The 14,130-nt window shown below is 33.8% G+C and overlaps 2 protein-coding genes across 5 annotated transcripts in view; one reads left to right on the plus strand and one right to left on the minus strand.

The window, feature by feature from the left end:
• LOC135215270 (organic solute transporter subunit alpha-like) overlaps positions 1 to 14,130 on the plus strand; it is a 146,991-nt gene that overhangs the window by 37,051 nt on the left and 95,810 nt on the right. The window lies entirely within an intron of this gene.
• LOC135215269 (uncharacterized) overlaps positions 12,893 to 14,130 on the minus strand; it is a 60,734-nt gene continuing 59,496 nt past the window's right edge. For both annotated transcript variants that reach the window (XM_064249810.1, XM_064249811.1), the window contains exon 8: positions 12,893 to 13,906. In XM_064249810.1, coding sequence (XP_064105880.1) covers positions 13,605 to 13,906 — 302 coding nt within the window. In that variant the 3' untranslated portion in view covers positions 12,893 to 13,604. The remainder of the gene's footprint in view (positions 13,907 to 14,130) is intronic.

The following is a 14,130-nucleotide window of genomic DNA, read 5'->3' on the forward strand; positions in this document are numbered from 1 at the left end:
AATGAAGTTATCTCTAAGGCAACTAATTTTTATTTAAGTATGTAATGATATCTTTGAGGTCATTCTTAAACATGTTACAAATACAAGGGTCTAAATGAAACAGGCCACGACTAATATTGAAATTACAATGAGAAGTAAGTTGTATTAAGCAGATTGTAAAAGATTTTATGATAAGACATCTTTTCACCTTGCAATTACTGAACTACCAATCCATATGTGGTTGTCACTTAAATGAATGAATATTTCATTAGATGTTTGCCCAGTTTTGACAGAATATTTATGCTGGCTTAACCTTACTTCTAAGCCCTTTCTCGACTGTCCGAGATAAAATGAGGGGCAATCCATACATGGAATTTTATATATTATGTGGTTGCTTTCTCTAGGGCTATTTTTTATTAACATTCCTTTTAGTGTGTTATTATAGGAAAAAACAAGGTTGACCTTAAAGGCTTTTAGCAATGATTTAATGGTTTCAAATCCATTGAAATATGTTTTTACGAACATTGCGCATTGTCAGTCCCAATATTTGGATCAAGAAATTGGATACATAGAAAAAATAGGGAGGGAAAAATTTATGTTATCCTTCACATATATTAGATATTTGTTATAATAAAGCCCACAAAAAGTTTTATAGTGTAAGTAACACTAAAAGGAATGTTAATAAAAAATGGCCCCAGAGAAAGCAACAACTTAATATATAAAATTCCATTTATGGATTGTCCCTCATTTTATCTCGGACAGTCAAGAAAGGGCTTAGAAGTAAGGTTAAGCCAGCATAAATATTCTGTCAAAACTGGGCAAACATCTAATGCAATATTCATTCATTTAAGTGAAAACAACCACCAAAATAAATTGGATTGGTAGTTTAGTAATTGCAAGGTCAAAAGATGTCTTATCACGAAATCTTTTAGAATCTGCTTTAATGCAACTTACTTCTCATTGTAATTTCAATATTAGTCGTGGCCTTGTTTCATTTGTAGACCCTTGTATTTGTAACATGTTTAAGAATGACCTCAAAGATATAATTACAGACTTAAATAGAAATTAGTTGCCTTAGAGATAACTTCATTGAAATATGTATGTTTAATATGTATTGTGAATATGTTTTTGTCTACCAAAGTTCTGAATAACTGTCACCTATAATAATCCTTTAATTGTCTTGTCCTTGTGTCTGAGGAGATTGTCTTAAACTTTTAATTGTACCCATGTTTTTGCTTGTTTGGGAAGGTTACCTCATCCTCCAGGTGTGTCGGATTCTAGGTTCTAATCTCTTTATAATCCCTGTCTGTCAGTTATACGACCTTTCGTGTATTGTCATTTCCTCATGTAAGTCAGTTTATCTGCTTAGTAAAGGACGTTTGAACGTCGAAAGATCTCGCGGATACTCCGCTGTTTATTTTCCTATCGTGGCATATACCATTTATAGACATATATATAAATATATATATGTATATATACACATACATATGTGTATATATACAAATATGCATATATAGTATGTGTATAATATATGTATAGTGTGCGTGTATATATATATATATATATATATATATATATATATATATATATATATATATATACATACATAATATATGACTGGTAAAAATATGTTACAGCAGAATTCCATCTAAATAAAGCGCCAAAATATAGAGAAAAAATACTATATTTCAGAGACTGCTGTCTCCCTCTTCAGGTAGATGAATGCGAAAAAGTTACAGAAAAGGTGGTATTATACCAAGAGATCCATCCACAGTTAAGCCACTTTAGGTCACTCCCTTTCCGCTTGAAATCCCGATAAAATCTTCCTTTAATCCTCTTAAGCGTTGGTTGAATGAAAACTTTGTCAATGAGATCTGAATCCCATGCGCCCTTTGAGATGTTCATTACCTGTCTTCTGTTTAATGAAGGCCAATTCCATCATTTGACTCTTACACTGGCAGTTGCTGCTATAAGTTATACATGACAAATTCCAGTTTATTGTGTGGTTAAGGTCATTTATGATGGTTGAAAATAGCTGAGTTCTGTTGTCCATACCTAACTGACCGTTTGTGTTGTATTAATCTCTGGGGAAGTGATATTCCTGTAAATCCGATGTAAGATTGGTCACAGTCCAGCATGGGATTTTGTAAACGCCGGGTCCTAGGAGGATGTCTTTTGTTGGACTTTAATCAGTTTTGGCTAAGGTGTTTGGGTAAGTCAATGCAAAAGGGTTAGATTTTCCGAGGGTCTGGGTCACCGTCTTAATCCTGTCCAGGTGTGGAATCTTTATTTTATTGTTGGGTGTCTCTGGTCTTGTCTTGATGGGGTCGGTAGAAAATTACGTTTTGCTTGTGAATTGCTCTCTCAATTATATGGTCAGGATACCTTAAAGACGAAAGCTGCTTACGAATTAGTTCAAATTCTTTTTCCAGGAAGTCTGGGGAACAAATTCCTTACGAATTTGTTCCCTAGATATTAATGGTACATTTGTATTATATATATAATATATATATATATTATATATATATATATATATATATATATATATATATATATATATATATATATATGTATATAAAGCGCCAGTATTCTACGGGCTACGATCTTGGTTAAATTTAAGCATGCTACTTGACCATCCATGTATAAGAAGGACATTTTCATTGAATCTTGCACTTACTTCAAGGTGAACAGTGACGCTTAACAAGCAGTTGGTTTAGCAGTTGTGACATTTACTTTGTCTCAATTTAACTGTTGAAGCTTTTCCTCTAGTTGACGGAGAGAGAGAGAGAGAGTCATTGGCGCCCGCACACAAGGGCAAGAGGGGGGCACTTGCCCCTCACCCCCCTGAAATCCTGGAAAAATTGATATATATTACATTTATTTACATTTAACTACATCACTTTTTTTCCTTCCATTTTACGATATATTCTTTCAGTTAAAGTAAATTAAAGGTATTATCTTTAGTATAATAGTTGTATACAGTATACAACTGCGTTGTACTTTCCAGAAATATTTGAATTAAGCTGGACAATATATGGAATTATTAAGAAAAGTCAATTGTTGTAACATTGTATATCGCATCTTGCTTCACTAAAATTATTGGCATGGCATTCCACGGATACCACACACATTCACACACACACACACACACACACACATATATATATACGTATATACTATATATATATATAAATTATATAATTATATATAATATTAATTATTATTATATATATATTATAATATAATTATATTTAATATTTATATATATTCACTAAAGAATAGTGTTAATTGCGTTATTAACGAGTTAAAATTCTTTTGGGTTAATTCCTGCATTTGTGTACGAAGGCTCATTTCAATACAACACCGATGTAATGAGCCTTCGTACACAAATGCAGGAATTAACCCAAAAAACACTTCTAACTCGTTAACAACGCAATGGACACCTTTCTTTAGAAAGAGAGATTTGAACATTTTACGAAACTGGCAAATAACAAGGATCTGCATATTACCACACCAAAGGCAAAGGTATTGTTATTCTAAATAAAAGCAAATATATTGAAAAAGTGGAAAACCATATATATATATATATATATATATATATATATATTATATATATATATATATATATATATATATATATATCTAAAAAGGTATGCCTGTGAATAAATATAAGAAATTCAGGAGGTCCACAAATATTTCATATGGTAGGCCAGGGTTTGTTATCAAATGTTAAAAGAAAACAATAAATGCATGAAAATTAAAAACAAAGGATTCGTAAATACAAATTTATAGGTTAAAGGTAATGCAAGTAAAAGTAACCTTCGGGTGGATCTAATATAGGTTCCACGACATCTTGGGCTTGTCAATGTATAAACAACGTTGGACCTCATGAAGGCCTGCAGACGATCTTTAAAATTAAAATATAATAGAACAGGAAATTCCCTGCCTCAAAATGTCTTAATTTCAACAATCCATGTAAAATTGGCTTATTTTTTAATTTTAAAGATCGTCTGCAGGCTTTCATGAGATCCAACGTTGTTTATAAATTGACAAGCCCAGGATATCCTGGAACTTATGTTGGGTCCATTCGAAGGTTACTGCAGGTGATATAGTGCAGGCCATATAGGTTTCAGCTTTGGAACAAGTCAAAGACTTGGCAATCCTGAATACTCTAATATTAAGAGTCATGCCGCCAAATGCAAAATAAATGTAATGAAACAACACTTCATGATAACAGGTTATACTAAAGATCCTGACTATGTGACTGCCTTGGAATTACTGTTTATTAAAAGACTGGTTCCCCATTGAATAACAATGCCTCTGCTTCACCTCTATACCTGGCGTATTCAATGTCTTGGACGTAGGCTTTACCGGCAATCATTCCTTCCTCTCCTCAGTGGTTCTTGTTCTCTGTTTTACTTGTAGTCTTTTACTTGTATTATGTTTAACGTATAAATTTGTTTTAACGAAACCTTTGTTTTTAATTTTAATGCATTTATTGTTTACTTTTAAGACTGAAGATGCACAAAGATGATGTGCGACACGTTTTTACTTGATGATGAATCCTGGCCTAACATATATATAAATATAAATATAAATATGTATAGATATATATATATATTATAGTATAATATATATATATATATATAAAAATATATATATATATATATAATATATATATATATATATATATATAACAAAATATATATATATATATGTATGTATATAGTGTATAATATATATATACGTATATATGTATATATTATATAATATATATATATATATATATATATATATATATATATATATATATATATATATATATATATATATATATATATATATATATATATAAATATATATATATATACGTATGTATACGTAAATATAAAATTTGCCCCCTCTTGGAAATAAGCTGGCGGCGCCGATGGCGAGAGAGAATTGCAAGCATTACAAAAATTTCCCCGAGGCTTGACAATGGTTAGCCTTTCTATTATCTCGCTTCATCTCTTGACGTCGAGGACAAAAGTCCGTCTTTTGAAACCGAAAGGAAACACGAGGAGAGGGAGAGAGACGATATTAATATGCAAATTCAGGAAGCAGTCGGTTGAGGTGAAGATGTGAATGTCATTTCGCCGCTTCATTCCATGACATCCTCACGTCTCATTTCCAACAAAGAAGTGACAAATGTTTCGGAAATTGGAAACAACAAAGAAAACAAGCCTCCTGGAATGACGAATCTTATTGTTAGTAATAATAATGCCAATAAAATCGCCTACAGCCGTAACATAATCGTGGTTAGGGGCGAATACGTTTCGATGCAAGGTCATGACGACCAAACTAGTGTTCAATTAGATGAGGTCGGTGTTGGCTTCTTGTTTTTGTTATGAGATATAGCATCCGTGTGATAGCACGGACTCTTGCTTCTTGAGCAATCGTTCAATTAGTGGGTTTTGCAAGTTGATGTAACATTTGCATAAATATTTTCGATAAAGCGAAATGATCAGGGATAACAAACACAAAATAACATACGTTAGTATCATATACATTTCCATTGATGGAACGAAGGAACATGTCCTTTGGTACATAACCACCAGCTTTTTTTATACAGTCAATCGAGTGGCTCTAAATATTGATACTTTCTCGGTAATGCTATCCAAGTTACAAGCAAAAAATTAATCATACACACACACCACGTATACTTAGAAGTGCCGTCGTATATTACTTCCCATTACTATCACGTTGGTATGAATTCTTTTCAGCTCAAATATATGACGTCTGATTCGTTCATACAAAATAATATATTGTCACAATTACACACACACACACACATATATATACTAATATATATATATATATATTATATATATATATATTATATATATATTTATTATAATGTATATATATATATATATTATATATATATATATATTATATTTATATATATATATATATATATATACATATATATATATATATATATATGTATATTATATATATAGTATATATATATATATATATAATATATATATATATATATATATAATATATATATATATATATATATATATATATATATATATATATATATATATACTGATAACAGCAAGGAAACAAATTTCCTGGCTCAATTATTTTTCATGAAGCTTCGAAAGCCAGAACTAATGTACGATATTTGAAAATCCGTTTCAAGAAAAGCGATGTAAATTTATTTTTATAAAAAAAGTTTCACCACTGAAAAAATCATTCTGTGCATTTACAAAAAAAAAAATAAAAGAGAAGAAAGAAGAAGAAGAAGTAAGCAGAAGAAGGAAGAAGAACGAAGAAGAAAGAAAGTAAGTCGTAAGAAAAGAAAAATAAGGAGAAGAAACTTTACAAAAAAAAATAAAAGAGGAGGAGGAGGAGGAGGAATCCTGAAACAATCGAAGGGCGACACTGTCTTGGGGCAACGCTGCTATTTATGACAAGCGCATGACGTGTGTATGTTTTGTGCCTTTTAGACAAAGTTGTTTTCAGCCGTGTGGAAACAATGACAATAAACTATGCAGACATCTATGTAAATATTTACAAATATATTTTTTTTAGTACTCAGTAGATAGTACAGCAATTATGAATTCTTAAAGATGAGTTGCTTTAGATAAGGATTCAATCTCCGTTTTATTCTTAGGAAACACTGAACGTAGGGGCAAGATTTGTTTCTGTAAATAAGGGATTACAAGGTAAAGCATTTTAGCAAGCCCTTTCAAACACGTCCCTTTCACTCTCTGGAGATGCTTCTTACTAAGCCTTTCAGTTTCATTTCAGATTTCGTTAGTTATGTTATCCATTTTTTTTTTAGTAAGCTGAAGAGTGTTTGTCAAAAAACCTCAATATTTTCCGCAAAATTCGCCTGCTAAAGCAAAACGCATAAAAAGAGGAGTACCATGAAAAAGCGAAAACATCGGGGAAGAGTTTTTCAAACAAAACTCAACGTGCATTAACTACCAATCCATCTCTTGCATTCACTTTTATAGTCTATTTGATTTCTAAATCTTATTCATGTTGCTCAATGTGTGATTTGTTTCTTTTAGTCTTTTACTAGATTCCCATTCCGGAGAACTGGTATTGGGTACCATTGTTCCTCAGTTTAAGAAAGGTTCAACTTCATTAATCCTTTCTCCATCCAGTACTATTTCATCCTTTTGGATATAGTACAGATGTCTTCATCGCCTCCGTATTTCTTAATCTCGAGTCAGACATCAAATGTAAGAGCCATTCTTTTCAGCAGGCTTTGTGTATCTAAGGTGTTTTGCTGATCAAAATCTGAGCATTCTAAATCGGACAGGTTTCTATTTTACTCCAATGCAAACCTTTCGCATCTCCAACCAGTTCATCAGTTATGAAATTAATGTCCCGCAAATTCACTTGGCTAGGCTCTCTCAGCATAACTAGGGATCTGTTTTATTCTAGGTATCTATTGTAAGTACGGATATTTCAATTGGCTATAAATATTTAACGGGAATACAATAGTGACGAAAGACACTTCCATGATATAGGTGTCTTGGAGCTGTCAAATGCCTTGTCGTAAGTAGCAAGGGCCATAAGAGGATTTTTGAATTTCATTGACTGCACCAAATGTCTTCACACAAATATTTTATTTGTGCAATTCGTAGGCTCATAGCTTAAGATTTCGTCAGTGTCTTTTCCAGTCTATTAAGAAACGTAGTTTAACCTTGGGAATCAAACAGCTAAGTAGAATATATACCTGCGTTGAGGTTATTCGCTCTCCCTTGATGCAAAGTGAAGTAGGTGTCAGTCTTATAAGATCTGAAGTCTATAACAAGTGGTAGAGTCGACGGTTATGAGAATGAACACTGTTGATATAAGACTTTAGTGATTATTCACTCTCGCATTGCACATCGTCTCTACAGTAATCTGCGCATTATTATAAAAAAAATGGCCGTTCTAAGATAGAATGGTAGCCACTGGTAGGTCTTAAAAGAGATGTTCTCATAAGTTTGACAATTGTCTCGGTACTAACAATAAGGAATCTTCGTCGATGGTAATGATAGTGGGAGGACCAAAGACAGGTAGCTGGGTACTGATGATTTATTATGTTGTTGAAGATTAAGCTGGCCTTATGCCAGCACGGGCTCTTCCTCACAGAATAGCCCGTAGGGATTTATTATAGACGAACTGGGTTGACATAGACGGGTGCGGACGGATAAGTAGTACCGACTCGCACCGAGAGCCGAAACGACTCTTGAGACAGTAGGTTTGTGTTTTCTTGCAGACATACATTTGAAGATAAGACATACAAAAAATGGAATTATATGAGTTAAACATCGGCGGAAAGGCCGCGGAATGCTCCATAGAATGGTTAAGGGAACAACGCGGCTTGATGATGAGATGCAATAAAAATATAGAAAAAGCTTTGTCCTTACAATTGCATGGATGCCATAGGTTCAGATCAGTTTTGCATCCTTTCTTGAAAACTCTCTTTCTATTTTATTTAGCTCTCGTTCTCATCCAAGGACCTACTATATCTTATGGACAAGAGTTTTATTTTATTTTCATTGCCATTGGCAATAAATGATGATAGAGACCAAAGTCTTCAAGATTCAGTTTTGGGCTTCATGCTCAATGACATTATTATTTTAATAGAAAATTACCAGTATCTTCTTTATTAACCTCCCGTCGGGGGGTAGTGCCGTCAGTGCACCTCGTACGGTGCAATGTAGGCGTTACTTAAGGTTCTTTGCAGCGTGCCTTCGGCCCCTAGCTGCAACCCCTTTCGCGCCCTTTACTGTACATCCTTTCATATTATCTTTCTTCCATCTTACTTTCCACCCTCTCCTAACAAATGTGAGGTTCTTCTACTGTTACACCTTTCAAACTTTTTCCTGTCAGTTTCCGCATAAGCACTGAATGACCTCATAGGTCCCAGTGCTTGGCCTTTGCCCTAAATTCTTTATTCAGTTCAGTTCTTTATTAACCGCGTTTTTCGAGTTGTTGTTCTGCAGAAGATTTGCAGAGGCACCGTAATTAGAATCTACTGGACGTCATTAGTTCATGTGGTTCTTTTAGGTGCAACATGGGTCTTTAGCACTGCCATGGAAAAGATACGATGAGCACAGATGGGATATGAAGAATGCAATTGCAAGTCGAAAATACCTAAAAGAATATAATGTTCTTAGTCTCTCTCTCTCTCTCTCTCTCTCTCTCTCTCTCTCTCTCTCTCTCTCTCTCTCTCTCTCTGAGATGATGCCAGTATATGGTACTTTCACCATTATCGTTCAATTTATCATGATCATAGCTAGGCGCCACAAATGCAAACACATGGATTTGTATTGTTAGAGAAAACCTCATATATTACATATCGTCCCTTTGTTGTACCGTTTCCTGCGCTTCTTACCATCTGTGGTCGTGGATTTATTTTTTCATAGTCAAATTGGTTCGTTGGTAACAAATTTTGCTTCTCGAATTGAAAAGAGCGCCTTCAATGAATAGGTAATCTCATCGTCCAGGTTAGGCACATTGTGTACTTTACACTTGAATGGCGTCTAAAAAGGAGAATTGTATGATATGGTTTTCCTCCTAGATGTAGCTACGTAGGAAAGGTATTCTTTTTGTTAGTTGACTGATTGAGTTGAGTCTAGTGCAGTGTATCTTAAAGCGTGGTCCGCGGACCCTTGGAATGTTCCAAGGGGTCCGCAGAATAATAAGGCAGTCGGTATCAGATAAATTTTAGGCCAAAACGTGGCTTAATTTGTTTGCAAAATTACCAAATTAATAATGTTGTGAAAGTTGTTTTAAGTAAAATGTAAATATTTATGTTGAAGATAAGCCATTAATAATTAATTCAGTAACAATTTTAGTACTATATATTATACACTGAAAACACTTTTAAACCCAAGAGGGAAATTATCATATTAAGGGGTCCACTACATGAGTAATTTTGATAAAAGGGGTCCACTGCACAATAAAGTTTAAGAAACTGCTCTAGTGCTAGTAATATAGTTAACATAGCTTTTCTCCAAGTTAAACTGTCGCAATGAAAAGACATTGGTAGTTCCTTAAAGAAATTTATGCTGATCGACAGACTGACAGAGAAATATTTGCGTTTTTGGAAAGAAATAATAGAATGGCCTTTCTACAAAGCTCGTGACTGAAGGGGCCAAGCAAAATAAAAGACAAGCGTGAACATTCTTGCGTAAACTTGGCTCTGTCCGAACATGTATTGAGTGCTAAAAGCACGATTTTCTTGCGTTCGTGATTTGCATTTTGATAAAAAGTAAATCCCAAATCACTGGCTACATTTTTCTCTTAAACCTTATGCTGCCTGGCAGTATTCCCACGGTAGAGTGCGTGTGTCTAGTTAAAGGTACTTAACCATTTACAGCAGCTTTACGTTACATCCGAGTTATTGCTAACGAAGCTTCGGAAATTTCCGACTGCAAGTCACGTTGAAACTTCCGTGAGCGTGAACCTCATCTCCGACGACGAAGAAATGAATGTTGGATAGTTACGTGTTCTTATTTAAGTGAGTTTAACTTTAATTGTACGTCGTAGCGTTTTCTACAATTCAGTAAAGAACTTAAAGAAAATGGATGAAATAGGATGCTGAAGTAGACTTTTGGCCGTCTGTTTTTATTCTAATCTGCCCCTTTTCCACATTTAGAAATAGAGATCAAGTGGATAGAATTGAAAATTTTACCCCATACCACATAACTTCTTATTTCTACATATTCTGGGCTTGTTCGGTCAGATTAGGTTGCTGCCTATTGAATTTTACTTTTAGAAAACATTATGAAATTAGTTTTTATTTTGTTAAACTTTTCAAGTTTCACCAAAGGAAGAACTTTGGAGAAATTGTTATGCGTAGCAAAAAACAGGATATTTGCGTTCAAGAATACTAATGATTTTTATAACACTTTGACACCATAGCCTGTCGTCATGGCCAAGGTCAGTTGTAGGCATACCACCATCGAACTGTGACAGCAATTAGATCACTGAGTACGCCTATTTTTCTGTTAAAATACTTTATCAGGAAAATATATGTCAGACAACGATATTATAACTTCCTTTTTTTTATACTAAATTGGAATTGTGCTTCAGTGAAACAGTAAATTTAAGTTTGACAGTAAATTTAAGTTTGAAACTTCAGATCCCTAACACTGGATATGTTCTCTATGAGCTCTTTCCGAACCGTTCAGAGAAATAAGTCAAAAGTAATTCAAGAAGAAAACGATTAAAAACTATTTTTATAAAATATTTTGCGATGAATTTTTTATGTAAATTGGTAAATCAATATTTTAAATCTCCCAAGAGAAAGAAAATAAAAACAAAGATGTAGCGAGCAGGTTACTTGAGAAGATTATTTTCAGCAAAAGAAACGTTCATCGAAAGAGTCTGGATCTTCTCTACATAGAGGGTGACCCCCACGGGTTTAACCTTTGCGGCGTGTTTAGTACAAGCCCACTGGGGATTTTGTTTTGGTTTATCCCGGTATGTATCCACTTCTTGCTGTTGTCGATTGATGTGAATTTTCAACTTCTATTTTTCACGTCATTACCTTTTTGAAGTTAATTAATCAATCTGCTTATGATCACTATTTACCAAAATATGTTTTGAATAGTTTTCTTATTCTAGTGCTTTTCAAAAATAGCTTTAAATGAAACTTTATTGTTGGAGTCCAGTTGAGAATTGTGTATTTAATTGATTCCTGTAATGGTAATATGCCTCTTGGGACATAGTTTTATTATCCAAAAAGTTATGAGGATGATTTACCGATGCATAGAAATGTTTTGTGAATTTCTTGATAATAAGCTTTTTTTTTTCATTTTTTTATTGCTGTTTATTCTGTTTCTATATTGGTGAATTTTGTCCTGGTAGCTGCTAGTCTCTAATCTTAACAAATATTTTTCTTTCCACATCACTCAAAATGTTATAGATCATACGGAATTCTGAAAATAGGACGTCTACTTTCTAAGTAAGAGCACTACATAGAGAAAACAGTTAAGCACATAAACCAGACCAAAGTGATAAAGATGACATACTCCAAGAGAGCAAAATCACAAAAGCAAACAAATGAATGCGAACGTGAATCAGGATCTCTTGAAAGTATAAGCGGCCGAAGCAATCAAGTCGATAAGGAGCTTAACACTGACGAGAAAATTGTTCAGCAAATTTGAAGTAAATGGAATGAACGGCCTCAGACACCGAGCAATGAAAATGTTAGTCGCATGACTGAGCATCGAAAGAATGTCCACTTTTGCTTTGTCCTTCTCGTTGCTTACTTTAATCATTTCCAGTCACAGCTAATATTTAACTTAGTCCAATGGAGGCGGAAACATTTCCCTTAGTTTTGGTCGTTCATATTAAATCGAGTATTTAATCTTATATTAGATCAGGTTTGTTGAGCCCTGCTTAACCTCATTAACGATGAACATAAAGTTGATTTATTTTATAAATTATTTTTAGTTTTCTGGTGGTGTCTTAAGTCAATCATTTAATCAGATGATAGTTTACCGTTACTTTCATGTATTTCTAAACATTATAATACGCATTACTACACGCAAATGTATTGATCAGGTAACCCTGAAGGGAAGGGAAAAGTCATCGTAAGAAGCGCTGAGCTGTCACATTTGGCGGTCAGATTCTGCTTACGTAAGGCAAGATAAAACAAAGTTATAGCCAGCAAAGAATTCATTCGGAAAGCCGAAATGGTGAGTCTAGCTAAGAGTAAAGGATTATTTTGTTTCAGCTGCTGTTATTTTTTTATCACTACTACTAACCGTCATTGTTAACTATTCACAAAAGTAACTTTTTTTTCTTCTCTGAATCTTATAAGTCGCTCATTTGAGTATAGACAAGTTAATGTCACTTTCCAGTGTGTGAATCTTAAGGGGGCTGGAGATATGAAAAGACAGAGTTCAGTAGTATTTTAATATCACTGTAACAATTAGATCGAATAAGGGTACAACAGTGTTAAAAAATAAATGACATACAAAAATATATTTTCTGTTATGAAGGTAACCATTAGATCATGAAAATGTAAATAAAAAGAAATGGTATCTAAAGGCAATTTAGTCCTAATGAATAAGTGAGGATTTCATAGTGAAAGGGAAATAACAGTCCAAGACTTGTACTGCACAGTACATAGTTATAAAAAAAACAATGGAATGAAGATCAGTCTGTGAAAATATATCATGCATGGATACAATTGCAACCAGCCTTGAATACTTCGCTTGCAGGACTTCAGTGAGTTCCATTTTAGAACCTGTCGTCATTCTGACATCATTCATACAAAACAGTCAGCAAACCAGCAAACCAAGTTTTACCCGCAACTGAGAGTTGTTTGAAAAAAATTCGGGAGTTAATAAGTTTTTCATACTACGATAAATTCGTAGTATGACAAAATATGAAAAATTAATTTTAAAAAACGTAAATCATGAACATTTTAAATCACTCCGAAATTACCCTTCCAAGCACAATGAATTCGCGCATGTATATATATTGCACATTAAAGCCAAACACAAAACCTTATCATGTATACTTGTACAGCGTTATATTGATACAACAATATGGCCGGCCAACAATTAGAAGTCAATTAAAATATGCTTGGATTTTATTCCCTGGTGAATTTAAATGACTTTTCCGAGTGGATTTTGGTTTTCCTGCAATACCAAACTGCTGATCTTCCTCTCTTCGCTGTCGAATTTCTTCAGCTGGAGAGAAATGACCTCTACCTTTTCCACTGCCTTTTTGTACCACCGTCTCTCGTGAGAGGTTGGGGGCTGCAGGCTCAGGATGTCAATAGCTTCGTGAAGGTAGCCCAAAGCTTTCTTCATGTACACGCCGTAGAAGTGATCCGTGAGGCGTCCTTCGTCCATTTCTACCTGCGTGAGAATGGCCTGGCATATACCTATCTCGTATAAAGTTGTACCTGGTGTGGAAGACGAAAATTTGATTTAGTAGTTATTACATTGTTCTCCCCTGTGTAGACGAATACTAGAAATATAATTTTATTGGAGTTGATCAATTCATTCGTTCTAGGAATATTTTTATTATTGACATTCTATTTATAACAGCTCTGGTCATCTGCGGAATCAGTAGTTGGTTAGATACTTAACCAGCTCATAGAATACCATAACTAATGAGCTGAATCCT

Source organism: Macrobrachium nipponense, chromosome 5 (genome assembly GCF_015104395.2).
Source record: "Macrobrachium nipponense isolate FS-2020 chromosome 5, ASM1510439v2, whole genome shotgun sequence".
In the NCBI taxonomy this organism is placed as follows: Eukaryota; Metazoa; Arthropoda; class Malacostraca; order Decapoda; family Palaemonidae; genus Macrobrachium; species Macrobrachium nipponense.